Consider the following 26,163-nt stretch of genomic DNA (forward strand, 5'->3'; position numbering starts at 1 on the left):
ACTATGCTGAGTTTTACCTGCTGTCTTGCATAACTTGGGATTTCTTCATGTGAACCAAAACTTTTTTGTCCTTTACAAATATTTGCATGAGTCTAGTAGGGACTAAAGTTTTAGTTTGTTTTATATTTGTATCTGTATTCTGGAATTAAAGCAAAAGTAGGAGCTGTAAGTGCTACAGGTTTTGAATAGTTAAATAATGGCAATTAGGCATTGGTGGCAATAGGTTTTGAATCAGTTAAATAATGGTTTAAATTTGAAGAAAAGTTTGAGGTGCTGAATGATGCATGGGCAGAAGTGACTTGGCCCTGCACTATAACTACAGAGACAGTTGGGTTTTGTCCCCAAACAAACGGCTGTAATACAGTAAGACCAGGTTTGGGGTAGAAGAAGCTTCATTCTGTACAAAGGCACCTCCATGCAGCAATGTTTAGGTGCGTCAGACCTTCTCTGTGGCACCTGTTTAAATCTGGCTTACCCTCACTGAACCAACTTGGCCTGATTTGTAAAGATATTACAGACTTAAATTGTGTCCATACATTGTCTTAAACTAAGGCTGGAAATTCTTCAGTGGTCCATACTCAGTTTTAATGGTGTGATGCTGGAATTCAGATGCATGTGACGGTATCAATAGAGCTCTTTACAGAAGAGTTGGGAGAAACTGTCTAATAGGTGTGAGAAGTCTCAAACTCCAGCACTGGGGATAAAACTATTTTCAGATAAAGATGGGTAATGATGACAGTGGGTTTCCTGGTGTCTTGTGAATGTGCTCAGTGTTGCTAAGTCTTCCAGTACTGCCTAAGCGCTGCAAGGTCCTCTTGTTGCACACTTTTCCAGTCCCTCAATGTAAGGAAACAGTGAATTCCTGATTTAGAGAAACACAAGGCATTGGTGTCACTGCTAGGAAAACTAGCTTGTACGTGAAAGTGATTCAGTGACAAAGAGCAGCCTTCTGAACAGTCAAGTTTTCCCGTCCATACCCAAGGAGCTGTTGAGCTGAAGTGATGTTGTAGCCCTGTGGACTGGCACTGTTGGCAGGACTGTCATCTCTGGAAAGCACAGCCTTGGAGACAAATTACTGGAGCTGAAACATAAGCTTGTTACTTCAGGAAGAAAGCTAGCTGCAGAAGAATCCATGTGGCTTGCTCAATTATTGTACTATATAACAGATATTTTTCTAAATAACTTGTATATTACAACATGACTTACATTGTAGCCAGGGGAGCATGTTGGCCTTCCTGCCTTGGGTAGGAGCAAGCTGAAATTCTGGGGGTTTTGTGAGGTTTTGGTTCTTGGATTTACTCAAAGGGGGTGAAAGCAGGCAAGTGGGTACTGCTATGCAGCAGTGCTGAGAGGTAGCTGGTAACTTGTACCTCCACAATGTGGAAATTTATGTTCATGCCTTGCTATCCTGCCCCACTTCAGGCTTTGAGGCATGTGCTGGTGTGATCAGCCCTTGCCCTGCAATAAGTTTTCTCTGTCCATGTTTTGCACTTCCATAGTTTCTTACTAGGTCAGGTACTGCCATGGTAGGAAAGGGATGATGTTTGATAAGTGTTAACACAGCTCTGTGAGCAATAGGTATCCAATACCTGCTTCTAGCCATCTCTGGAACAGAAATGATGTTCAAAATGCCCAGAAAGCCTTCCTTTTAATCAGTTGGTGAGCTCAACAGCTGAGGTATGAAAATGGTAAGCACAAAAAAAGGGTCACTTTTGCTAATAGTGTATTAACTGTTCACTGTTATTGACTAGTTCAGGTGGATGAAGTTGAGAGAACTGAAGGTGTTGGACCACTTGAAGGTTCTCCATTTAGTATAATGCCTGGAGTTCATGTATCTTCCCCACTGGCTTGTTGAACTGTAACACCAGGAGGCTTGTATGCTGACTAGCCACAGCAAGATTGCTACCGAGGGCTTTGATTTGCTTGTGAAAACCAGTGTTGTCTGTACTCATTTGATCCCTTGGGAGGGAAGAACAAGGATTGTTGCAGATTCAGACTATGGGTTTAGTTGAGAAGATAGCTTGTGCTCTATTTTCAATTACTTTAGAAGGTATTTTATTCCTAACCTTAGGACCTGCCTTGATCTTTCTCCCTTCTAAAGCTGATTCAAGTAGACAAAAGACAAGGGGCTGTGGTGGAAGGGAGTTAGGAAATAAATGGAATACTGTCATCTTGCTCATGACCTATATTGTTCTAATTAAGCTGTTGGGTTGTGCTCAGACAAGTGCCTTTGTCAGATTAATTTGCGTAAGTAGACTGCTTCCAATCTGTGATCAGGGAGTCAAACTCAATAAGAAAATACTTGGTGGTGTGATTATTGAATGCAAGTTAAGAACTTCATAGAAAATGTAATGTGCTTCCGACTAGTACATCTCCAGCCAAAGATCTTCAGGAGCCATTACTGAGGGGTGCATGGTCATGGGAATAATGTTAAAAGGAAAGATATGGTCTACGATTATGTAAGAGAAGTTAAAGGAGAGATGAATTCTACTGTCACGAAGGACTGTGATAGGGCCTTGCTAGATGAATAAAAGGGGGAGCAAGCATTCTAAGTGACTTTGAACCAGAAAGAGGGGAAAAAAAAAAAAAAAGAAAAAAAATACCTCTGAGGTAGGAAAACGCACTTCTAGACTTCTTTCAGTGTCAATAGGCAAAAACCTGTGTACATATCTCACCTGTGCTTTTCACAAGAGTTGAGTAGTAGTAGATGGCTTTAATGGGAACAGGAGAGCTGCAGCCCAGGCTGGTGTTAGCTGTCTTCTGCAACTGCACCAAGCCACTTTGCTGCTTTTTCAGAGTTTCACAGCAGGAAAAATGATGGCTACCCATATCACAGCTCTGTTTAAATATCCCAGGGCGGCGGCAGACCTGGTCTTTCATGGCCTCCAAAGATGATCTCTGTGTTTCTTTCAAACAACTTGTGGCTAGTCATTGTTACAGGAGTCAAACAGCCACCATACGCTCAGCAGTGCTGGCTGGATTGCAGCCAAAGATTTCCCTCAGACCAGTAATCCTGCCTGCTACAGCCTCTGTAGATCTTGAGCAAGGAGGTCAGCTTGATTTCTGTAACACACCTGAACCAGAAAGGGGAAAAATAACAGCTGAGAGCAAACAGGGAAGGCCATTCAGAGAGAGAGATCTGCCCAGGGCAAAAGAAGTGGAAATACGTTGGTCTGGCACCTTGCCTTAATGTTTCTAAAAGCGCTTTGGGAGATCAGGTGAAATGAAATGAAGTGCAAACTGCTTTCCAATAACGTAGGTGTTAGGGTTTTTTCTGAGGGCTTTTTTGTAGAAGCTTCTCTAGCACTGCAAGTACTACATATGTTGCACTCTGTCTTTTAGTTTCTGGGCTATTAAAAAGCAGATGAGGGAAGAGGGAGAATATACCTTGAAACCTTGAAAGTTTTTTCTCATAAAACCATGGATGTCAAATTCTACAAGAGAGTTAGAATTGGGCTAACAGCAACTTAGTCACTGTTTAAGGCTTCAAAATTGACCCTTTCACAACCAACAAAGTTTTGTGTTTCTCAGAGTTGTAATGTTTGTTTATAAACCTTGCACACCAGGAGACAGCATGCCATGTGTCATAGTGCCATGTATAACAATGGTATCTTCCTTAACAGTTGCACTATAAAGTCCCTTCAGCGACGTCATGTTTGCATCAGCCGCCTGGAGAGGCCTCAGAATTGGGGTGAAAACTCCTGTGAAGTGAGATTTGTGATATTAGTTCTGGCTCCTCCTAAAATGGTGAGTATTGCACTCTTGTTTGCTGTGGTGCTTCAGAGGTTTTTCCCAAGATTGCTTTTCCTTGGCCTTCTTTGAGGGTTAATGACAACATTTTATTTTTAAAACATAAGGGGATGGAAAAAGACCCAAGATCTTCCCAGCAGTTGTCAAGATGGCTTATTCTAACAGTGTCCGTGAAGGGTAGATTAGTCAGTTACATCCTCATCTCATACTGGAGAATGGCCTCTAGCGTGACTGGGAGGAGAAGAGCGCAGATCAAGTGTGTCTGTTGTCCCCATATGCTTTTTGCTAGAGCTACAGCCATAATGCGTGTAATACTCCATAGACTTCTCCCCCCTCCAGCTTTAGCAGTTTAGCCACTATTTTTAGAGGGTAAGGAATGCTGTTCCTGGTTAAAAGCCATGCTTGTGAAGGGCTCTTGCGAGTCTGCAGCTGATGCCCCACTGCAGAGGTCTGGGTTGCTTCCCAGCCAGCTCTCTTGATGGGACTGACGGTTCCACTGCAGATGTGATTGCAGCAGTTGTAGATGGACTAATGTATCCAAGAGTAAAATGTGGGTTTACTTGAGCTCTATTGAAGTGTGGGTGAGACTATTTGGGACCTGGGGTGCTTGTAAGGTCAGACGTGCTGAGGTCCTTTGGGATGTGTTTTCATAGCTTTTGGCACTGAAAGCAGCAAGGGTAAAGCTTGCTCAAGTGTATTTACTGGTTCTTTGATGTAGGTGAGGCCAACAAATGACATAGTAGTACACATTTACTGCAATATCACGGGGGGACATCAAGGTCAATTGGGGATCACCATCCTGTCTTCCTAGAAAGCTCTGGCTTGATCAAGATGGTGTGGTGTTCTAGCTAATGGTTGAACGGTTCAAAGCTCAAGACCTTTTCACACTTAAGCTGGCTGTTTACACCTTGGGGCTACTAGGTCTGTGCTTCTGGGAGGTGCTGGAGAGGTTGGGGACCTTGTCTGAAACAGGGCATATCCTGATTCAATTTCCTCCTCTTCAATGCTATCTGTGTGACCTTGGGACCCTCTGGTCTGGTCTGTCTGCCGCCTCCTCCCCCTCCACCACCACCCTTGTTTAAATGGAAATACTGGTGTTTCCTTATTTCCCAGGATTTCTGGCAGATCTTTCCTAACTGAGTGGTTCAATGCTTTTGGCATAGATCTCAAACCCAACAGGCTGAAAACATATTGATGTTCCTTATGGAAAGCAGCAGGCAAACAACTGAACCCGCACGCAATTGCATTGATCTCTTTCATTGTACGGCAGTTCGCTTATCTCCAGCCAGCTACGTGCAAAGCACCCAGCGAACAGCTCTGCATCCGCTTGTATCCTGAAAGTTTGCAATTCCAATGGACAGCATCAAATTAAGGAAAGGGAGTGGAGGCCAAGCAGAGCTGCAGTTGCCAATATGCTTTTTATTTTAAATGAGTTTATCTAGCCAGCTCTAAGTACGCATTTCTGGTGCAGCAGTTAAAATAATTAACCTGCTGACAGTAACAGATTAAATGAGCCTTGCTGGGGAGGGGGAAGTCCAGAAAATGGGCATCTGTTGTGCTGAGGAATCCAGTTCCTTGGCTTTCTCTAATATGGAGAATGGAAAAAAACTTGTTCTCTTGCAAATGTCTGTGCTCTTCCTCCAAAGCGTTTCGTATCTCTCTGGGAAAGCAAAGAAAGGGAGCAGCGTTGGGCAGCTTGAAGTAACCCCTTGCAGCGTCCAGCCCACGGACCAGTGCTTCTTAGAGGTGAAAGGAGAAGCCTCCCCTATGATGACAAATCCAGGCTGGTTCAGTCTTGAAAGGACCAAGCTTACAAATTGTAAAAGCAGCTCCCAGAGCATATTATCTTCACTTAAATCCAAATCCTTTCCTAGAAACTTAAATTCAACATGTCCTAGCAAGGGACACTCCCTGTGATGGAGAGAGGGTGATGGAAGAGAGGCGAAGGCAGGGCACTGTGACTGGTGGAGCAAGTGCAGTGTTAGTGATGATTTTGGGCCTAGTGCAGTGCCACCCATGTATCCCTGTCTCTTCATCAGGCAGCTCTGATTTATATGGTTGTGTTCATGAAAAAATTGTTCATCTGCTTTGTTATGAATCATGCAAACTAATATAGATCAATCATGTAACTTGCTACTACTTTTCACAGTAATGTGTGCAGCTTGGAAGCTGTCCAAAGGAGGGTGGTTGTTTGGGTGTCTCGAGCAGTTGCTGCATGATGAGTGCTGAGTGTAGCTAAGGCTGAGTGGTTAAAACTTTGCATCAAAAGGAGCTCTTAATGAGCTATGATTCGGCATAACTTTGCTTTAGCACGTATCTTATCTGCCCTGACCAAAGTGGTACAAGCAGTTGAGCAGGTCAGGGTTTGCAGAGCTTGGTTTTGGTGGGTTTGTGCAGGGATGGGGAGCTCAATCTGCTTTACTATTCCCTTTGTGTCTAATATCCAAGTTGCTTAGAGCAATAGGAAAGTGGGCTTGGATACTGTTGAAGCTGGACCCTTAGAGATAATGCCTGTGGCTCACAGGAATGTTAAAGCCTGCAGATAGGCACTTTTTTCTTTTACATGTTTTGAGTCTCCTGTCCCTTCCAGGCATTTGGTGAAGATACACAGTGCTGATTGTGTGCATGCTCAGCTGCTTCTTTCATATGCTTTCCTTTGTGCCAGTAGTTACTTTATCCGAGAGCTCTAAATCTCCACTTGTCCTGTCAGAATTGCCCCGAAGAGACCAACCAAATTGAGTTTTAATGCCCAGAAAATAGGAAGCTGATGAAGCAGATGTGCACAATAATTTCAATCTTCCGGAAAAGACATCAGGACACTTCTACCTGCAGGAACCTTGACTACAGTGTCTCTCCACCTCAGTAGCAGTATTGCTCAGTTACTGTAGGATAGCAAAGACTCTTATTTGTTTAGTTTTAGCAGCCTCGAAGGGAGACTGTGGATAAAATGAGTGCTCAGCATGATTCAGCTTTGGCTCAAGTCCTGGGAAGTTGATTAAGACCGATCAGTGCTTCTGATCAGGACCCGTTGGTGCCTTCACAGGATCCTGCTGTGGTTGGTGTGTTCATCTCCAGCAGCTTCCACGTGTGCCTGTCTCCATTGGTGGTCTCTGGAGTCCTGGAAGCCAGGCAGCGTGCTCTTCAGATGATGCCCAATGCAGCAAATCAGTGGGTTTAACTTTTGGAAGTGAAAGGAGATAATTTTACAAGGGTTGTTTTTTCTGTCTCTCTTTTTTCTGCTCAGAAAAGTACCAAAACAGCCACAGAAGTGGGCAGGACCTTTGCCACTATGTTTTCAGATATAACCTTTCGGCAGAAACTCCTAGAAACCAAAACTGAAGAGGAGTTCAAGGAAGCCTTAGTCCACCAACGCCACTTGTTGACAGTGGTGAATCAGAGACCTTCAGGGATGAGCGATGGACACAAGGCACACGGTCCTAAGCCACTCAAGGTAAGGCTGGCCAACATCTCCTGCCATGTCCCTGCTTCAGTTGGGTCCAAATGCATAATTGCAAGGATTTTGGGGTAAGGAGGTGAAGTGCTTGTGCTGCTTGCATCCGTTGGGCTCTCCTAGCAATCTCTCAGTACTGAAGTTTCTACAAATGGCTGCTTGTGTGTATGTCCACCTTCCTCAGTTCCTACTGTAAGTCTAAAAAAAAACCAAAACAACTACTTCAGAGGCAGGTGCTGAAGGGATGCAGAGCAGTAGGCGGTTGAAATGGTTATAGGAGTTTGATTCCAGATGCTTAGTCAAGGGTGGGATTAATGGATCACTGTGTGTTGTCAGTCCAAGGTACTTAATCCTTACAATCAGAAGTCTCTGAAGAAGTTGCTGCTTGTCTTTCCTGCAGCCAAAAGACTCCTTGGCCATCCCTGTATGGTAATTTCATTTAAGTTGCCTGTCAGTACTTGGCCTGACTTCTCACTGTTTGATCTGTAGCTCTGTAAAATGTTACTTGCTTTGTGCTCTGAAGTTCGAGGGAAATGCTGTAATTCAGCTTTCTTTTCTGGAATTTCCTGTGTATTGGTCATCACTTCGCTTTTCCGTTCAGAAATTCATTCTTTAACCAGACAGCGTACCTGAAAAACAAACTATGCCATCTCTAGCTTGCTGCTCCTGTCCCTGAATTAGAAATAACCCTAAAGCTTTGGGTTGCCTACAGTGCAAAAGCTGGTTAACTTACCACTTTTTTTTTTCGCTGGAATAGATTTAAAGGGTTTTGATCTGCACATCTGGAAATGAGCAAAGCTCATGTTTTTCCTGCAGAATCCCCTTGCTTATAGGTAGTCCTTTGAACTTTGCTAGGCCCCATACCCGCTCTCAAGTTTGCAGAACAAACCCTGAAACCCTCTTCAAACCTAGGCCATTCAGAAGGGTGGTATTTGGAGTACTTGCAGTAATGTAATTTAGGTAAAGTGTGTTTAACCCTTTGCACTTCATTCAAAGGGTTTTTTGGTAGAGCAGTTAAGTGTCTGACTGTCTCGTGCAAAACTAGCCCTTTTTAAATGTCTGTAGAAGACTTTCTGCTCTGTGGTTTGGTGAGCAGGAGGGCTGGTTGCAACACTGAGTTTGTAGGCGTTGGCCCTGAGAAGTGGTGTTCCTACTTGCCATGCTGGGCAAGCAGTCTTGGCCAAGCAGATCTGTGATGGCTCTGAGCCAGTGCTGTAGACAGTGATGCTTGCTTCTTTAGTGCTTGCTCTTGGCATTGACCATTATTGGTCTGGATTTGGTAAATAGTTGTTTTAAAAATATCTTATCCTTCAGCTCGCAGGAGACGTAGCCTGTGTAGTAGTAACTCTGCTTTCTCATGTCTCTTTGAAGAAGCTGTCCCTCACCTCACCTTGCCAGCATAGACCTTAAGAACTGGAATGGAGATTTCTTTTCCTGGCAAGCAAAGATTTGCCTAGAGAAGTGAGGTTGATTTGAGATCATAACCTGCATTCCTCAGCTCTCATAGGAACTATCTTCAGCAGCATCTCCTCCCCTTCTGCCTGCCCTGTGCGATGGCCTTCTAGAAAGGAAGTATTTAATAGGAGCACAAATTCATATGAGACCAGGGGTGTAATTTCAACCTGTGAATCACCCCCAGTGAAATAAATACCCTAATCCAGAGCTACTGTATTATTACAAGTGAACCCTCAAGATGGGCCAGGAGGGTAAAGTCTCTTCATAACATAATGATCTGCCTCCTTTCTTCCCTTGGCCCTGTCGTGATGGGAGAGAAATGGGCCTATCGAATGCTCTGTGTATGAGTGGGATTTTTGCAAGTGCTTGTTTTTACCTCTACTGAAATACTGAACATGACAGTTGCATACCATGCTGTGCCTACAGCACAGTCAGTTTGCTTTGGCTCATCTCGGAGGATTATTTAGGCAAGGCTACATACTCAGTCATAATTAAGTCAGCCTGAAATCCTCTTGTTTACTGAGGCATCTAATTGTGATTTGGTTCATGGAGGAGCCCCTAACGATTCTGATGCTTTCTGGCTGTGATTTTTGTGTCGGTTTGATACCTCTGTGGATTTGCTGAGAGGGCTGGGCTATGTTGGCTCAGGAGGAGGAAGGATAGCGTGTGTCTCTGGTCTGTGTAAAATAGTTGTGCAACCCTCCCAGTATTTTAGATGGAGGACTGAGAAAGGGTTGGTGGTGTTGGAGCAGGTATTTTCTAATTGGCTGTGTAACTCATAGTACTGGTTTAGTCTCTAACCCAAACAATGGTTGTTTATGGCAAGAGACTTGGAGGGATTTGTAAAATGGAGAGCAGAAAATTCATGAGCTTTGTCTAGGATTTTTTTTGCATGCTCTTTCCCTCCTGGTGTATTAGGAGCAATACAGGCAAAGCACTGGAAGGACTTGCAGAACAGGAGGAGAATGGAGGCTGAAGGGAGGATTTGGTGCTGGGGTACCTGAGCTGTGGTTCCTAAAGGCTAATAGCCTTGAACTTGGTGGGGAATGTAACTTTGGGAAAGAAAGACTTTCTGAATAAGGCTGCCTAGCACCAAGGATGTTAAATCAAAGACGACAGTGCTGTGAGGGAGGTGCCACCATGAGCAGGAGTGGAAAGCCAATGGGTCAGCCAAACTTGACCCACTGAAGAAGAAAGAAGCGGGGAATGACAGTCAAAGAAATGCCCAGCATCAGAGTGTATGAGGAAGCAAATTGAAAAAGGCAAGAATGAAGTGTCAGCATTATGCTTTCCAAGATTTTTGGAAACCAGATGAGATGCAAGCTCAGAAAAGATGGCAGGAGGCAAAAGCCAGACTGAAACATGTCTGGAGTAGAGTTAGACGATGAAGATGTGTGGTGGGTAGGTTGGGGAATAAAAGTAAAAACAAAAGAGGTCAGTAAACTTGGTCATTTCTCTTCTTAGTGTAACACAACCCAAGCTGAGTATGAAGTTAGTAGGCAGAGAGGAAATTAAGAGCAGGGTGAGCCATACAGCAGAAACAGCTTTCTCCATACTTAGCCACTCGTGAGATTTTTAGCTTGACATCCTCATGCTGCACCCTAGGCTAAACCAGCACACATGCAAGAAATAAATGCATGAAGGAATTGGGGGTATTGGGTGTAACCCACTGCCTCCCCTTCTTTCAAACTCGCCTCAAAGTGCCTTGTGGAACAAGAAGTTATGCAGTGCTTTTCTCTTCTGCACACTCACTGCTGCCTACAAACAGGCAATGTGCATGAGTGCCTCTTCCCTCCCTGGGCCAGCAGCAAGCATGTGGCTTCTTCCCTGGAAGATGAGATACCCCAAGCATCGTTTTCCCCATACTCACTGCAGGAAGACGAGTAAACATATTAGTTATTAAAGCTATTGTGATTCTCTGTCTGACTTGTGCCTTCAGGAATGTCTTTCTGGGGGGAAAAAATTAAATTGCTTTTCAAGTGCATATGGCTTTGATGTCCAAATACGCTTCCAAATATAGTTTAAGCTCATAGCTTTTTCGGGAATGCTTAAAATGCAGATGTTATGATAATGTCTGCTGTTTTTTCACCCTGATTGAGAGTTAAAACTGTCCTAAAGTAATACAGGTGTTTTGGCAAAATGCAACAGAATTAAGTATCTGAAATATGTAATAGTCACTGATAAAGGAGCCGGTCCTCTGAGGTATCTTTTGCTCCCCAGACCCTAGTGTTTGCCATGCCCAGTGTATTCCTTCTAAAGGAGAGGTTTCCTTGTTGTCTTTTACTTATTGCTCTGATCTTCCAGGCACTGCAAAGCAGGTGAGTCCCATGAGAAAAGGCAAAGTTGGTGTAGTCTGTTAAATGAGCACTGTAGTGTCAAGTCCTTTCTAAAGCAGTAGCTTTTATCAGTTTCAACACAACCAGCCAAAGGAAGATGTCCATGCTGTTTTGAGGTGATCTGTTGGTGTAAATTTTGGATCTGTGGCTTCCCTCCTAGCAGAGGTTATAAGTCTTCTGTGTTTAGTTCTGCAACAAACATGAAATTTTTTAGAGACAGCTGGGGTAATTATCACTGTATAAAGGTGCATTTGATGTTCAGAGTATATGTGTACTCTGAGTTGAGGATAACAGGAAAAAATCTGACAGGTGCCTCATTTGCAAGTGTTGCCTACTCTGACGCTTTCCATGTGCTTTATGTAAGGATGTAGCTGTGAGAGCTGGGAGGCTGTAAGTCAATAGCATCTGTCACAATTTCTGAAAAACTCCTTATTGCTTGTGGTGAGCACCGGATCGTGTAAACAATCATACTGCACCTTGCAGGCCTCCAAACCAGACATAAAAGGGAACAACATGTTAGGTTTTTGGAACCCTTTCACAATGATCTTACTGTCTTTTAATGGGCAGAAATTATGGCTTGGTTATATGAAGTTACTAAAGCTTGTTCTGTTGTGGTGGAGTTTGACTTGTAGACAGTCTTAGTTCCCTTACATCTATGAGGTCTCCCTTGCCTGTGGCAATGCCAAGGAAGGGGAGCATTTACTGGGGATCCCCTTTCAGAGGCTTTGAGTCAATTTGGGGAAAAATTTTATAGTGGCATCTAAAGAAAAAGAAGTTGGCTAGGGGGGTGGCAAAGGCATCTCTGACCTGATGTTTCAGCCCAGGGTACTTAAGGTCCAATCCTGCTGTTGGCCAAGGTGTTTTCAGTGGGTCATGCTGTGCATCAGCTCCTTCACCTGCAAAGCAGGGATACAGATATGAATGGGAGGAGGAAAAGGGAAGGAAGGGAGGAAGACAGCGTGGTCTAGGGGATTTTATCTTTTACAATGCTTTTGAGGATATAAATTGAAGTGCGAAGAGTTTACTTTTATTATCATTACAAAATCTGATTTGAATGCCCTATTCAAAATGACTAGTTTTGCTCCTATCAGTATTGAATAAGGAGGTTAATCTCTTTAACAATGCACGAGCCTTTAAACTGACACAGCACTTCCTTCCTTTCTTTAGTTGCATGAGTTTCTCAATGTTGGCAAGGGGATTTCTGATGACATTGCACGAAGATTTCCAGTGTACGCTTTGGACTTCACTGACGGTATGTTGGCCAATGTTTATGAAAGCATTGGCCTGATTTTGAATTTTTGTGACGCGATGTCCTGTTTACAGTGTGCGTTGAATGTGTTCTTTGATACATGTAATACTCTCTTTTTTTTATTAGAATATTTTGACAAAAGCCTGTGAATAGGCAGTACAGCACCGTATACATAAGAATCTTGCAATGTTCCTTTAACAAAGATGCTAGCTGTATGTAGATGAGGATTTTAATTTTTATTAAGCAATGAGGTGATTAAATGGATTGATTATTGTCGTGTGTAGACACAGAGCAACTCATTGCAACCTAATTATTCAGCACTGGCCTAATAGGCCGTTTCTGCTGTCTTTGCAAGCCACCATCAGTAGCAATTATGGTGATACTATGGGAATGCTTAAACAAAATCTGAGTTGTAGTAACTTCAGCTCGGTCCTTTTAAAAACAGGATATAGCTTGTCTGCTGTAGCCAGATCACAAGAGCCAGCATTACAGTGTTTATATTGAGCCTCAGGTTTTGGGCTTTATATAGCTCCCACAATGGCCCTGGTGGATTTAAGAGTTGCTTTCTCCCTTCTCACTTTCAAACTTTCACTTTCAGAGATTCTTAAAAGCTGTGAAAAGTCTTCAAGGCAAACCACGATTACAGAGCCTCAGCCTGACATCAAAACGTTCGGTTTCATACAGCTTATTGGGGAGCTGGCTAATATATTCAAGTATCAATCCCAGAAAGTTTGCATAAAATAAAGATGCAGAGTGTAGGCAGGGAGAATCTCGGGGCTCTATCAGACACCTTCCTGCTGTTAAATCCTCCTTTGCTCAAGTCAGTGTCCCAGCCTTCCCCACTACACCTCTGCTGAGGGTTATCTACCTTGGAGTTGGCGTAAGAAAACAAGATGCATACCCAAGCCTCATTTTGCACACCAAGTATTCTAGTGCAAAGCTACCTTCCACAGGAGCTTAAGCTTAAGAGCAAGCAAGAGCAGGGTACGGATGTGAGTTCTCTGCGACATTTCAACAGGGATGGTCACCACCAGCAGAGGAACAGAGCAATTGGCTGTTGGCTGAAGGAGATGCTGGGGAAGTTGCCAAGTAGTTGCTTTCCACAAAGATCCAGCTTTGACTAGGAATGCTCCATCCACCACGATGTGTTTTGCAGTTAGTGGTATCCACTCTACTGAGAAGAATAAAATGGGATGAGGTGTTGGCTTAGCACACTGGTTGAGTGCTGGATGCTTTCTCCGTGTGCATTGTAACTGCTGGGAAGAAACTGTTTGCTTGGGGTGGAAGGCGGGCAAGCTCTGTTTGAAGTCAAGCGAATGCTATGTTCTCTGGGGATTGAGGGCATATTGAGGAGGAAGGGGGACAAGAAATTATTTTCAGAATAGCAGCAAGGAGTCTGGTAAAACAGAAAAAATATTTCTTGATGTGTGCATCATTAGCACCAGATCTGGTAGGGGACTTAGGATCCTAATCGGGATACCTCTGGAGTGGGTTCCAGACACTGCATTTGTATTGCTGTTGCTTTGTAGGGCTGTCAAAGTCTAACCTTTCATTATAAAGGGATAGTGAAGCACTTTAGAAGTGCTGCGGGACTACTGTTCAGGGAGAAGCATCCTGTGGGAACCTATGTTCATCTCAAGAAAGAGCAGTGTCTGCTTGCTCTACCTATGCCTGTCAGTGTCCTGAGCCCAGCAGGTTCACAAGCACAAAAACCATCATGCGATGGTCCTGCAGCCAACATTGTCTCTCAGCAGACTTAGAAATCCATTTCAGGGTCCATGTTCTAGCTCTGCACGCATCCAAGTTAACCTGCACGTGCTGCCTCTCAGCCCTGGGGCTGTTGGCTGTAGCCAGGTCTGCAAGCTTGCCATGAACTCATGTACACAGCAGATCAGGTTTGGCCTAAACAAGGTGCTGGGAGTGTCTAGCTTGAAAGACTTGTTCCTTTGGTTGTATCTGCCCAAAGTGATGAAATACTGTCAGAGTGAAAATCCAGCATTACAAATATTTCAGAAAAAGGGTTTCGCTATAAAATGCAAATATATGTTAAAAAATGTCAGTGCATTGGTGTACAATTTCTGGAGAGTGAAAGAGGCAGAAATGAGCTAAGCGAAACTCAAGAACTACTGCAGCTCAAATGTGAAGTACTCACCTTAGGAGCAGTTTTGATCTTTCAAATAGGATATGGGGAAAAGACGATTTTCAAAAACCTACGTATGTTAGTATGTGCCATTTCTTCCCAGAAACCAGAAATTAGGATGAATTCTTTAAGGATCTGTGTGGAATAGAAACCAGATGGAGCATAAAGCATCTGCCATAAACCACCAAGACTGAAGGTGATCAGGAATGTGAAATTCCTGGACCATCTCAAAGCAGCAGTGTACCAGAACATTGGGGATTTGAGCTATCCAAGTATCTGCACTACAGACAACCACACGTGTATCATCAAAGAGCTCTGAAGTACAAAGATGCCTCTTTTTGAATGGTTCAAGTCTCTAAATCCTCAATCTGAGAAGCATCCTGGGGTTTTGGTTTAGACAGATAAACTGATTAAGGGTAGGGTGATAAATAATAAGGTTTTTGTAGGGCCAGCAAATGTTTTGTCAGTTGGACTTTTGTGGGATTGGTCTTCACATGCTCTGCAAAGCTGGACATTAAATTATCCTTAACCATCATGATTTGGGAGAGGAAAGAAAGGAATCATCTTTCTCTTTTTTTTTTTCCTACAGGTTAGGAATTTGTCAATTTTAGGTCTGCTTTGGGTTGTAGAAGTGTTGTGAGTTTTACTGAACATGCAAGGATTAAGGAAGAATTTTCTAAACTCTTGCTCCAGGACTTCAGTGATATGGATGGCTTGTAGTAGGTGTCTTCCAACAGGAGCATCTGAAGATGAACAATTGGATTATGATGAACCTAAGAACACCTGTAACTTTCCTTTAAAGCTAGGATTAACACAATTTGGCTTGTAGTCTCATTTTAACAATTACAACCTCTGTCTATGGGATTCTGCTTTCTTTAAAAAAAAAAAAAGTTTGTAGAGAACTTCATTCTGATCTTGTCAAATAAGTTCAGAACACACGTGTATCAATATTATTACTCCTAAACTCCTAAAGATTCAGTTGAACCATAGGAGCTTCCTGGTGTTTTTTTGGGTTTTTTGGTTGGTTTTTTGCTTTGTTTTTTTATTTTGAGACTGGTTTGAATGAAGGAGGGGATTCTGCCTGGACTCAGCTACAAGTTTCCTGAAACCCCTTAAAGTTGCTACCCTTTTTCTTCAGTATGTGTTTTCTGGTACAACACAGAGGAATAAACACAAATGTAGTGCTTGGAGTGCCCAGGAGGAAACTTGAGGTGCCTGAGGTTCTTATGGTGAGCTTTGATGCTGCGTTCTGCCGTATCCCTTCGCCTCTTGGGAGGGAAGGGGAAGGGAAGGGAGGAGAGCTGAGATGTATTCTGTTTCCCCGCGTTTTTCTTGACCCGTGTCCCCGGCACACTGCTGTGGCGGGTGGGCAGTTCAGCTGCAGATCTGGATTCCTCCCTGTCCTTGGTCCTGCAGAGGGTCCCTAAGCAGCTCCTGAGAGTAACGTGAGCGCATCTGCTGGCAGCATCCCCAGGGTTTGGTGGTGGTGTTTTGCGGGAGGGGGAGATCTCCAAAGTTCCCTGTAATGCAGGCAAGCTTAGAAGGAAGGCTTGAAGGCACTGGAAAAATGGGATTTGAAAGGGAAGTTTTGTCTTGCTCTCTGTCTAAGATAGCACAGAGCTTAAACCTGCTAAAATCTTGACTGTGGATTGGCTGTGGCACGTGCCAAATCTTCATCGACTTTCCCACCTGGTTGCACTGGCCGCCTTGTTTGGCAGGATTGCATTCCTGAGGGAGGAGACAAAATAAAGGGATTGCAGATATATTGTTTTGCCTTCTCTTCAGTGCCTCTGCTGCTCTAGGTTACGTAATGGGGTAGCTCCTGCATCACTCTGCAGCCCTTCATTCTTAAACATCACCTTGGTGTAAAAGTTATCGGCCACTTAAAGACTGACTTGTTGGATGCTCTAGGGCATCGCGACCTGGGTTTGCAGCTATGATGCTTTTGAAATCTCTGTTTGTGTCAGTGGTGGATGGGAATGCATTAAAGATGCATAAAAGCATCTTGTTTTGTCTGTGGATGTTTCCTTCCAAGAGACTAGCACTTCAAGAGAAATGGGCTGAAAGAAACAGAATAAAGGAAAGCTCGGAGCTCTTGATTTGTTTCTTCATACTTCTCTAGTCTGAGCATATGCTTGGCTTCTGTGCTCTAAAATCAGTAAGAGTAGATTTGCTTTTCCAGTTAAATTCTTAGTCTCGCTTCTGTTGCGATTTACTCTTTATAGGACTTTAGGGAAGATTCATTTTCTGTTCATCTTCAGAAAATTGGGCAGAGTCCAGCAGCTACTAACATAAGTGAAAGCCCAGATTTGAGGGTATTAGCAGATGTTTGTAATGCTTTGAGTTTTTATGGGGCAAAACCTGTGGACAGATAGCCTTACTGTGTGTTTTTTACCATTGAAAGGTGATATATTTTTTTAATTAGGGCTTTAGTAGACGTATCCTTGCTGCTGTGCTGCAGATCAGTATAACTAAATTTGGTTTGCATTGGATATTTCAGAGAATTGGGAAAGAACATTAATAGTCAGACATTTCATAGAATGTCCATCTGTCTCAATTTTGATTCAGTAAATCTACAATTAGTAGATTTAAGGAGCTCTAGTCCCAGTCTCTGGGTCTCTTGGTCATTAACTTATTGATGCAGAGTACCAAGCAAAGTGAGGCAAGCAATGCTGCAGTATTCTCTGAAACTCTAATCTTGTCTTTAAAAATTACAGCGTTTCAGAAGTTCAAGCAAGTAAAATAGAACTGTCGTGTTGATGAACAAAATTGCTTCCCCTGTCAATGTGTAGATGTACCTTAATTTCAAAGGATTGCTTCTATAATAGTCAGCTACTCAAATTTCACAGCTGGACTGAGAGTTGATTTTATGCTACAAATTTACATTGTGCAGTTGGAGTGACACATTTTTCAATGGCTTTATGAGCCTGCTGCAGATGAAATACCATCATAATGCAGCCCACCTTCTTCTAAATAATGTCAGTCCCTGCGTTGCAAATAGACCCTGAAAATGTTTAGCCAGATGTTGACTTTAAAGAGGCAAAAGGTAAACTGTGGTTAATACTGGATTTTAGTGCTTGTCTCAGGTGAGTCTGTACAAGGAGGTGGTATTTGTTCATGATTTTAACTGCAATTAAAGAGTAATTAATGATGTTTGTGAAAGAGTATGTTTAATGTGATGTAGTTATTGTCTCCCTTATGAAGGGAATCTTGCTGCCCACCAGTAGGGATTTTTGCTTCTTGGATCTTGTGGCTGATTATGGACTAAAGAAAGTACTGCTTTGTATTGGAAGCCTTAGACGCCCCCCCCATGATGTGGCATAAGGACCTCCATGATCAGCAAGGGCTCCTGCTGCTTGCTTTGCAAGGATTGAAGCTGAAACTAAAAGCCATGCATGATCTTTTGTGATGCTCTTCAAGGCTTCTTCCTTCCTTCTGCCCTGTCATACTATGATGTATCTACCTGAAAGTTTTTTAGAAAGCACCTCATCACTTATGTAGCTTTCTCTGCTCAGCAAATGAGGTGGGTTTTTTTTTTCAATATTAGTTGCTTGTCTGGTCCTCGTTGTCTCTCTTTGAATGATTTCAAAGCTTTCAGGAATTGTTGCCTCTGACCTTTCATGTTGGAAAGACTCTTTTGTGCCGCTCCAGAATACTGCTTTTTGAACAGAGTCCTTTGAACAAGGATGTGACCATTTCTACTTATAAAACTACCACTCGGTCCACTGTTTGCCCTGCCAAGTCTTTCCTTTTCTCTAAATGTCTTGGGCACTTGGGAGCGTGAGGTAGGAGCCTGCAGCTGTTGGTCTCAAGATCACATGAGAAAGCTTCATCTGCAAGAAGTAAATTTCAGGCCTTTTGGTTGCCAAGAGTGGTCAGGAATGTGGTCTGTGGTTTCTGAATCTTCACAATAAATTGAAAGGAATCTGCCTTGAAACAGCTGGTCCTGTGACTCCTGGAAGGTCAGGCTCATATTTGCATGTTTGAGATGTCTCCTGTCAAGTTTCAGCCCCTGCCCCTTTTTTGAGGATGCTGAGTATCAGCAGTCCTATTTGTCTGTTCCTCTTGTGTCTGTGAACAGGAGCCTTCACAGGTGTCCTTTTTTCGTGTGGCTGCCTGTTCGTTACACATCATCTTCGATTTTTTTTTTTTTTTTTTTGGTTTTTGAATCCTCCTTCTGTCCTTACATCTGCACTGCAAATGGTGCAGAAAACGGATGTTAGATAAGATCCCAAGTCATTGAGTGATAGCTCTTTGTTGTTGTGGGTTTTTTTGTTTTGTTTTCATTCTAGTGATACAGTTGGTCTGTTTTGGCAATGTCCAGATTTTCTCAGTGTTGCACCAACAGCCTCTAATGCAAAGAGGCTCCTTTCTCTGATTCAGCTCATTGGCTTGCACCTCTCTCAGCAAGGGAGTGATGCTAGCAAAGGCTAGATGGGCATCTGGGAGCTTAGGGGTCAGTGTCTGTGTGGGAGTTTACTGCTCAGGAGGCTTCCAGAAAGGGGAACTGGGCAACTCCAAGCTTGTCCAAGTGTCTCGCAGCAGTGGCATCACGAAGGATGGTGGCACATGGTTGAAGGGTGTTTCAGGGTTTTCTTTGAAAAGGCCCTCTGGTGTATCCTTTTTGAAGATGCTGTTCTGTGGAAAAACTTATGTTCTCCTTGAGCGATATCAGCTGTTGTCATCTCTTATCCTTTCTCTTGTGTGGTACGAGCTCACTGGGGATGGACATCAGCCCGAAAACAGGAAAGGGAAGGGAAGCTACTTCAGAGGCCCTTAAATTCATATTATGACACTTTAATTCTTTTTCTGGCTGCTTTTGTTTTGGCCTGATGTGTTTTTTCCGATGGAGATGAGAGGGGGTGAGCGGATGGAAAAGAAAGAAGCCATGCTTTCAGAAGGGCTTTTTTAAAGCAGAACTCTTAATGTACGCATTCCTGACCTCTTGTGCTATTTGTTTTTGTAAGTCTGCTAGCACTAATTGTCTCAGCATAGCATATTATTGATTCAAGCCTATAACCTCAGATTTCTGCCTAGGGAAAAATGAAGTGCTTCATGTTTTCCTGCCTACAGCATCATGAGTTGCGAAGACGAGTGATCATTGTGAAGCTCGTTCAGGGCATAGCCCAGAATACCTATAAAGTTGGTGTTAAAAAGGCAGGGGGTGGAGGGTTTATGAACCCTAAACTTATGGCTTCTGCTTTGATTGTCTTCCAAGGTTTTGGGGCTGGCAAAACTGAAGAAAAAGTTTCTAGTGTTTCCTATTTTGATGATGCCAGAAATGTCTGTTGAAGCAGTCTGGTGGCATGTTGGTGCTGCTTTTTCTGATCCCAGATAAATAAAAGAGCATGGTTATGCAAAAGCAAATGTTAAAGACCTATCTATACATTTAAGACTAAACTGTGGACTGAATTTCCGCTTCTGCCTTTCAGTATTAAAAGAGCTAGTGGTACATATGGATGATGCAAGTCGGGTTTCAATGCTTTACAAGTGGGAGGTACAAACATGACTTTTTGTTATGGTTTGCACTAGGTGTTATTGGAAACAACAAAGCTATAGGAAAATACATCACAACTATGATCTTTCTGTATTTTGCCTGCCTCCTTCCATCCATTGCGTTTGGGTCACTCAATGATGAAAATACTGGAGGAGTTATTGGTAAGTTTATCACTTTTGTGCATCTGTTATAGGATTCCATGTATTCAAGCTGAGTCGCTGTGGTCACAGGAAGTTCTGATAGTTTTTATTTGATTAACAGAATGCCACTGAAGGCTTTTCTAATCGTCATGTTTGTGACTTTTTCTCAGAAGACTAAAAACATTGAACACTACTTTGGATAGTATCATCTGATTTGGACTGATACAGATATATGCTACTGTATTTTTAAATGATGCTCACTTTATAACTACGTAGTTATCTGCACATTTTTCCTAGTACAAGCTCCTGTGCTTTTCATCTGAATTCGATTGCAAGTATCCAAACCACTGGTACAGCCATACCAAAAACCGAAGCTGGATGCTTTGTTCGGTCCCAGTTGTGGCCCTAAAGCAGTTCATAGAAGTCTTAGTTGAAGTCTTGTCCTGAAGGCCTCCACAAACACTGATTATGTTTTTATAGCCATTTAAAATAAAATAAATATCAATTAAAAAAATGCGAAACACCCACCCTCCCCCCAAAAGAACTAAAAAAAAAAAACCAAACAAAAAACAAACAAGCAAACAAAAACAACAAAAAAACCCCACCCACCCCACCCCCAAAAAAACCCAAACCAAACAAAAAAAGCCCACCCAACTTTCATAGTTCAACATCTGGAAACCTGATAGCTTCCTAAATTATTGGTACAAGTTTGCTGGCAAAGGGTCACTTTTTGCTTTCTCAGTATCTTACCTCTGTACCCTCTAAGCATTGCTCCTACTTGTTAGTAGTTGGCTTCTCTGCTCTGTAAATGCTCCTTGGTCAGGGAAGTGTTCGTTAAAAACCCTGTTTGTTTCTGTCCTTCCTAATCACTTGTAGATGTGCAGAAGACAATCGTCGGCCAGTGTATTGGAGGGCTGCTTTACGCACTCTTTTCAGGGCAACCTCTAGTTGTACTCCTAACTACAGCTCCTTTAGCACTCTACATTAATGGTAAGTCTGTTAAATGTGTATATCAAGGGACTGATGTGATTGCAATTAGTGAAAAATGGGACCTTGTACAATAGCCTTCCAATCATGTTAGTTTTAGGTGAATTTGTTTAATAAATTAATACCAAAATACCTCCCTTCTGGTGCTAAGGGGAGAGAGGAGGAATTTGATTCAGGTTTAGTTAAAGCTGGTTTCTAAAGGAACATCTTTGCATAGAAAAAACATTGCTTGAGAATGAGCACATCTTCTGCTTCAAGGAGGAAATCTTTTTCATATGATGTTTTTTTCATGTGGCTGCATCCAACTTGAGGATAAGAGCCTAAGACAAAGGTTTTTTTGTTGGTGTGGTTTTTTTTTTTTCTAAGGTGTGATCAATAGCTTTCCAGTTACGGCTGCAAGCTGATACTACTGAGCCAGAGGTGTAAAGGGGAAAACTCAATACCTGTAGGAACAATCACATGGGCTATGACTAGCTTGAAAGGCTTAAGACATGAGGTTTTGTGTGCAGTGCAGTGACAGGTGGTGCAAAAGCATGTACGAGCTCCCTTACTCAACAGCATCCCGAAATGTCAGCAAGAGCAAATTCCAAGGGCTGGTTTTTGTGGCCTTGATCCCTAGGAAAGATGCTTTGATCTGTGTTGGAGAAAGTTTTCCAAGTGCTTCTCCCTGTTTCTAGTGGAGGAAAGAAGAGGGAGGAGAACGATTTGGGTTGGTCCAGTGGGAGTCCATATGGGAGTGTAAGACCAGGGTTTTAATACTATCTGCCATAAGCGCATTGCAGTGCAGTCTTCAAATTGGTTCTTTTTGCCATCAAGCAGATGGGAAGCACAGGGTGGTAATGACAAAAGTTTAATCTGACGTGTGAAATGCTTCATTTTTGCAGTCATCCGAGGAATCTGTGATGACTACAACTTGGATTTCAGTGCTTTCTATGCCTGGATTGGACTGTGGAACAGCTTTTTCCTTGTGATGTACTCCCTCTTTAATTTCAGTCTTCTGATGAAGCTCTTTAAAAGGTAGCTATTTTCAAGAAGTCATATTTGATCAGATTATTCACCAAATGGAAAAATTATACATTCCACAAGCTCCTTAATTACAAACTTGCTGCAAAATGTATTTTGTGAGATGAGGCTAGTATCATTTCAGCTTATTGTTCCAGCTTGAAAGAAGCTTTTAAAGATTCACTAGGTTTTGTTTCCTGAGGTGGAGTCTAACTAAAATTGGTATATTTTTGTGTTAATGCATGAATATGCTGATTTTCCTTTGAATGGAGTTGAATGCAGACTCTGCTAATGGCTACATTCCTTGGATTTTTTCCACAGGTCAACAGAAGAAATAATTGCACTTTTTATATCCATCACGTTTGTACTTGATGCCTTCAAAGGCATTATTAAAGGTAAGTCTTGCAACAATGTTCTTCAGTGCAGATCTCTGCTTTGCTTCCTTGTCAAGGCTGCAAATATGCGTGATGTTTGCTTGTTCCATGTTCATTCAGGGTCTTAAGGGGAAAAAAAAAGAGTGTGCGAGATTGAAGCAGCCCTGTGTCCGCAGTTTACCTGAATATGCAGGATTTCTATCAACTCAAATTTCAGTTAGCTGAGATTAGCGTCATAACTTAACAAATGGAGAAGTCATATTAACGTTGCTGTGAAAGTCTTCTAATACTTTGAATGGTCCTGTCAAAAAAAAAAGAAGTCCAATTTAAACACAGTGTATCTTGACCTCTCTTCTTGCCACGTTATTAAAACTACATGGAGGGGAGTTGAAAGGTGGCTTGAGATTGCCCATTCTTACGTGAGCTCTGAGACCCTTCTCTAATGGCAGCATAACAACTGCAGTGCTTTTCAGCATGCTCCTAAAGCTATTCTGCCCTTTCCAGCCACTTGGTCCCCATTTTTGCTTTACATTGAGTATCCACGAGCAACCTTGGGATTTGCCAAATTTCTCTGGTATCTTTCTTTGACCCGATCAGGATTGTCCAGAGATATTTGTGAAGGTGAAAGATGTTAGCAGTAATGCCACATGGATGGCAACCTTTCTGTTCATCCAGGTGAGGAGCTGGCCAAGTCTACATTCCTTGTTTGTTAGGACCTATTGTCCAGCAGCTGCAAGCTTGGGCTATCCCCTGAAATCCTTGAGGATGTACCTAATGCTGAGCTCATTGCTTGTTTTCAGGATCCTCAGGCTTGGCTCATTATGGTATCTTGCATGCAAGAACACCTTCAAAGAGCAGGTTTGACACAGCAAAGCAATTTGTAGTGAGATATTTTCTCACTTCATTGGGAATCCTTAATTTGTCTCCTTGGGCATATGCTTTGATTGTGCAATCAGAGGGTTTTTTCCTCTGCAGAACACCTGCATCTTTCAAATAGCCTGCTTAGACAAACGTTGGTGAAGAAGAAGCTGTTCTGGGATACTTTGCTTTCTCCTTGCTAACTATGTAGCTGTAAGCTTTGCTTAATGTGTGCTGTTAGTGCCCTGTTCTGGAGGCATGAGGCAGTCTCCCCGTGGCACTAAGGTGTTCCTCAAGACACTATTCAACTGCTCTGTAAAGAATTAGCAAATGCAAATGTTCACAGTACTTCTGTAGTAGAGCTGATTTCCCATAGCAGGGGAATGGGGTGCAGCTTAAAGGTACAGAAAGCATCCACTGATCTCAGCTGCCGGACTTTCAAGAATGTGCAAGTAATACCTCAGAGTACTTCAGGGGGCACAGGAGAGGATCCTGGAAGTTAATTAGTGTAGTTAGTGAATTAGTGTAATTCTCCCTTGTACTTGGGAAGGGCTGAGTTTATTAGGAACAATGGTAATAAAATCAAACCAACACTCTACTAATTTGCCAGCTCATGTTGGCTTGAGCTGCATCTGGGGACCTTCAGTGCATCAACAGACAGGACCCCAGGTCCAGCCATGTTCCCAGATGCAGAAGGGCACCGATGCTGGCAGGCACAGACTTTATCCTTAACCTTCTCAGTGCTCATAAACACATGATCCCGGTGCAGCTCACAGCTGCATGCTCGTCTTTCTTCTTCTGCTCCTGTTTTGTAGCAGAAGGTGGTGGTTGCTGCTGCCGTCTCCCCCTCCTGCTCAAAACTGCAGCTGAGCAGTACTTAAGTAGGAAGAGAAAGTTGGTACCATGCTGTTAGACATGTCCTGGTAACAGCTGACCAGCAGACAGGGACTTTTGGGCTTCATGAATGCCAGGGAACATTCTGCTCTTGGTCAGATACATTTTCCCCAGTCTGTTCACAGCTTTGATTTTTTTTTTTTTTTTTTGCAAGGTACTTATAGATGTACAGGAAAGAAGTGGCGGGGGGCGGGGGGAATGTGATACCATACAGAGGAATCAAGCCATGTGCATTCACGCTATTCTGGTGACACTTTGTTTTTGCCATGTGGCCCAGCCACCGAAGCTGTGTTTGTTTGATCTTGACATCTGCACTCTGCAGGAAACAGCGGTGAACCGGCTGAAGCAAACAAAACGAGTTAATGTTGTTGGAGGGAACTTGAGTGTTGCATTAGGCTTGAGAATGGCTCTGTTTCAGCCAGGCACCACCTGCTTTGCTGCTCTCTCTGAATGTGGACAACAAGATTCACTATGCCCTCTTATAAAAATAAACTATAAATTTGCAGGAATCAAATACTTTCTAGCAAGTTGGCAGTGCAGGATGAGGACCTCCGGCTAGCCATCTTGGCATGTTCTTGTTGCTTTAATTAAAATACAAGAGTAAAGTGAAAGTTTCTTTGACTGTATCCAGGACTGAGTGGAGCAATCCTACTTAGTTTTGACATGGGTGCAAATTGAACTGCAGCCTGAGAGGTAGTGTACATAGGTGTAGTCGGGCTGAACGCAGGGCACCAAAGATACGCTAAGCCCTAAATATAGTATTTGTAATATAGCAAAGTGTAGGAAATGGAGAACATCACCGAGACCCCCAAAACCTAACTTGTTTCTTATTCATTCAAGTCTAAATCTAAAAACGGAGGCATGCAAATACAACTCTGTACCTATGCAGAATGTATGTGCTGTCGGTTTATCATATGTTCGGGAATTGTGCATGTCTCTAGGACTTAGAAATATTTAGAGTCAGCTGAGATGGTGAGCAGGCTTTTAGCCCTGGGCAGCTGCTAATTCCCAGGAAATACTGCCATAATAATTTTTGTTATGACAAGTGTCCTTTAATGTTCAGAGCCGGAAACTGCAAATCCTCCAACAACCTGTTCTGTGCTGGTACGTGGGTCACAGCAGTGCTCTGTGCCTCAGTTTACCTGTTTGTAAAGCAGATGTGGGTGTCCTGCCTGGGTTGGACACAGCTGTGAGGATGGAGGGAGGAAATGATAGCAGAGCCTCTTCCGTAGCACGCGATGCAGAAATACACAGTGCTAATGGAGGTCATAATAGGATTGCTCCTTACTGGGGGAATCTTTCTCTTTCTTTAAAAGTGCAATGATCTCCTCATTTCTGGCTGCTGCTGAGAGCAGACTGAAAGGTTAAATCTTGAACTGTAAACCTTCTATGATCTTGAAACTTATATATAGAAGTATTGAATGTAAAGTAACTGGTCTTTTCTCTTGTGACCTTCATGTCCTATTGATCACATCCATTTGTTGAATGCCCGAACTCCTTTTAAAAGGTGGTACAAGAAGGGTGATTACCACGGTTAAAATGTCAGCATAGCTAAACGTGGGGCATTTTACGTTGGGGCGAGCTGCAAACCAGCAGTAATACAAACTGTGCTTTGGACGAATTCAAGGTGGCTGCAAAAACCAGTTGTGCTTTACAAGAATGTTTAAAGTTCGTTTTGCTTGTTTTCAGTGACAGGGGTTTTTGCCTGCTTTCCCTGTAGCTGCTGCAGATGGAAAAATTGAGGTGCTTGGGACTTTCAGAAACCTGATTGTTGTTTGGGGCTAGGGGGGAATGTTAGGAGGAGCGTTATACCCTTTCAGATTGCTGTTATGTTTTGCCTAAAGAGGATGGTCTTGCCCTAAACTTTTGAGTTCTTCTATGCAAAGTTTGAAGGGGTATTTTGACTAAAGCAAAGAAAAGTAGAGGGACTGCAAAGCTCTCACATAGTGGTTTCCATCCTCCTGTATCTTCCCATTGGTACGCGGGAGAGCCGGTACTGCCTGCTGCCATCTGGTCACATAACATGGGAG

The 26,163-nt window shown here is 42.9% G+C and overlaps 1 protein-coding gene across 2 annotated transcripts in view; it reads left to right on the forward strand.

Moving 5' to 3' along the window:
• Window positions 1–26,163, forward strand: part of SLC4A11 (solute carrier family 4 member 11) — a 97,522-nt gene that overhangs the window by 47,391 nt on the left and 23,968 nt on the right. For both annotated transcript variants that reach the window (XM_063335877.1, XM_063335879.1), the window contains 7 exons: window positions 3,624–3,747; window positions 6,995–7,201; window positions 12,160–12,244; window positions 19,914–20,039; window positions 20,895–21,008; window positions 21,890–22,022; window positions 22,329–22,402. In XM_063335877.1, coding sequence (XP_063191947.1) covers window positions 3,624–3,747; window positions 6,995–7,201; window positions 12,160–12,244; window positions 19,914–20,039; window positions 20,895–21,008; window positions 21,890–22,022; window positions 22,329–22,402 — 863 coding nt within the window. The remainder of the gene's footprint in view (window positions 1–3,623; window positions 3,748–6,994; window positions 7,202–12,159; window positions 12,245–19,913; window positions 20,040–20,894; window positions 21,009–21,889; window positions 22,023–22,328; window positions 22,403–26,163) is intronic.

This window comes from Chroicocephalus ridibundus, chromosome 5 (genome assembly GCF_963924245.1).
Source record: "Chroicocephalus ridibundus chromosome 5, bChrRid1.1, whole genome shotgun sequence".
Lineage (NCBI taxonomy): Eukaryota > Metazoa > Chordata > Aves > Charadriiformes > Laridae > Chroicocephalus > Chroicocephalus ridibundus.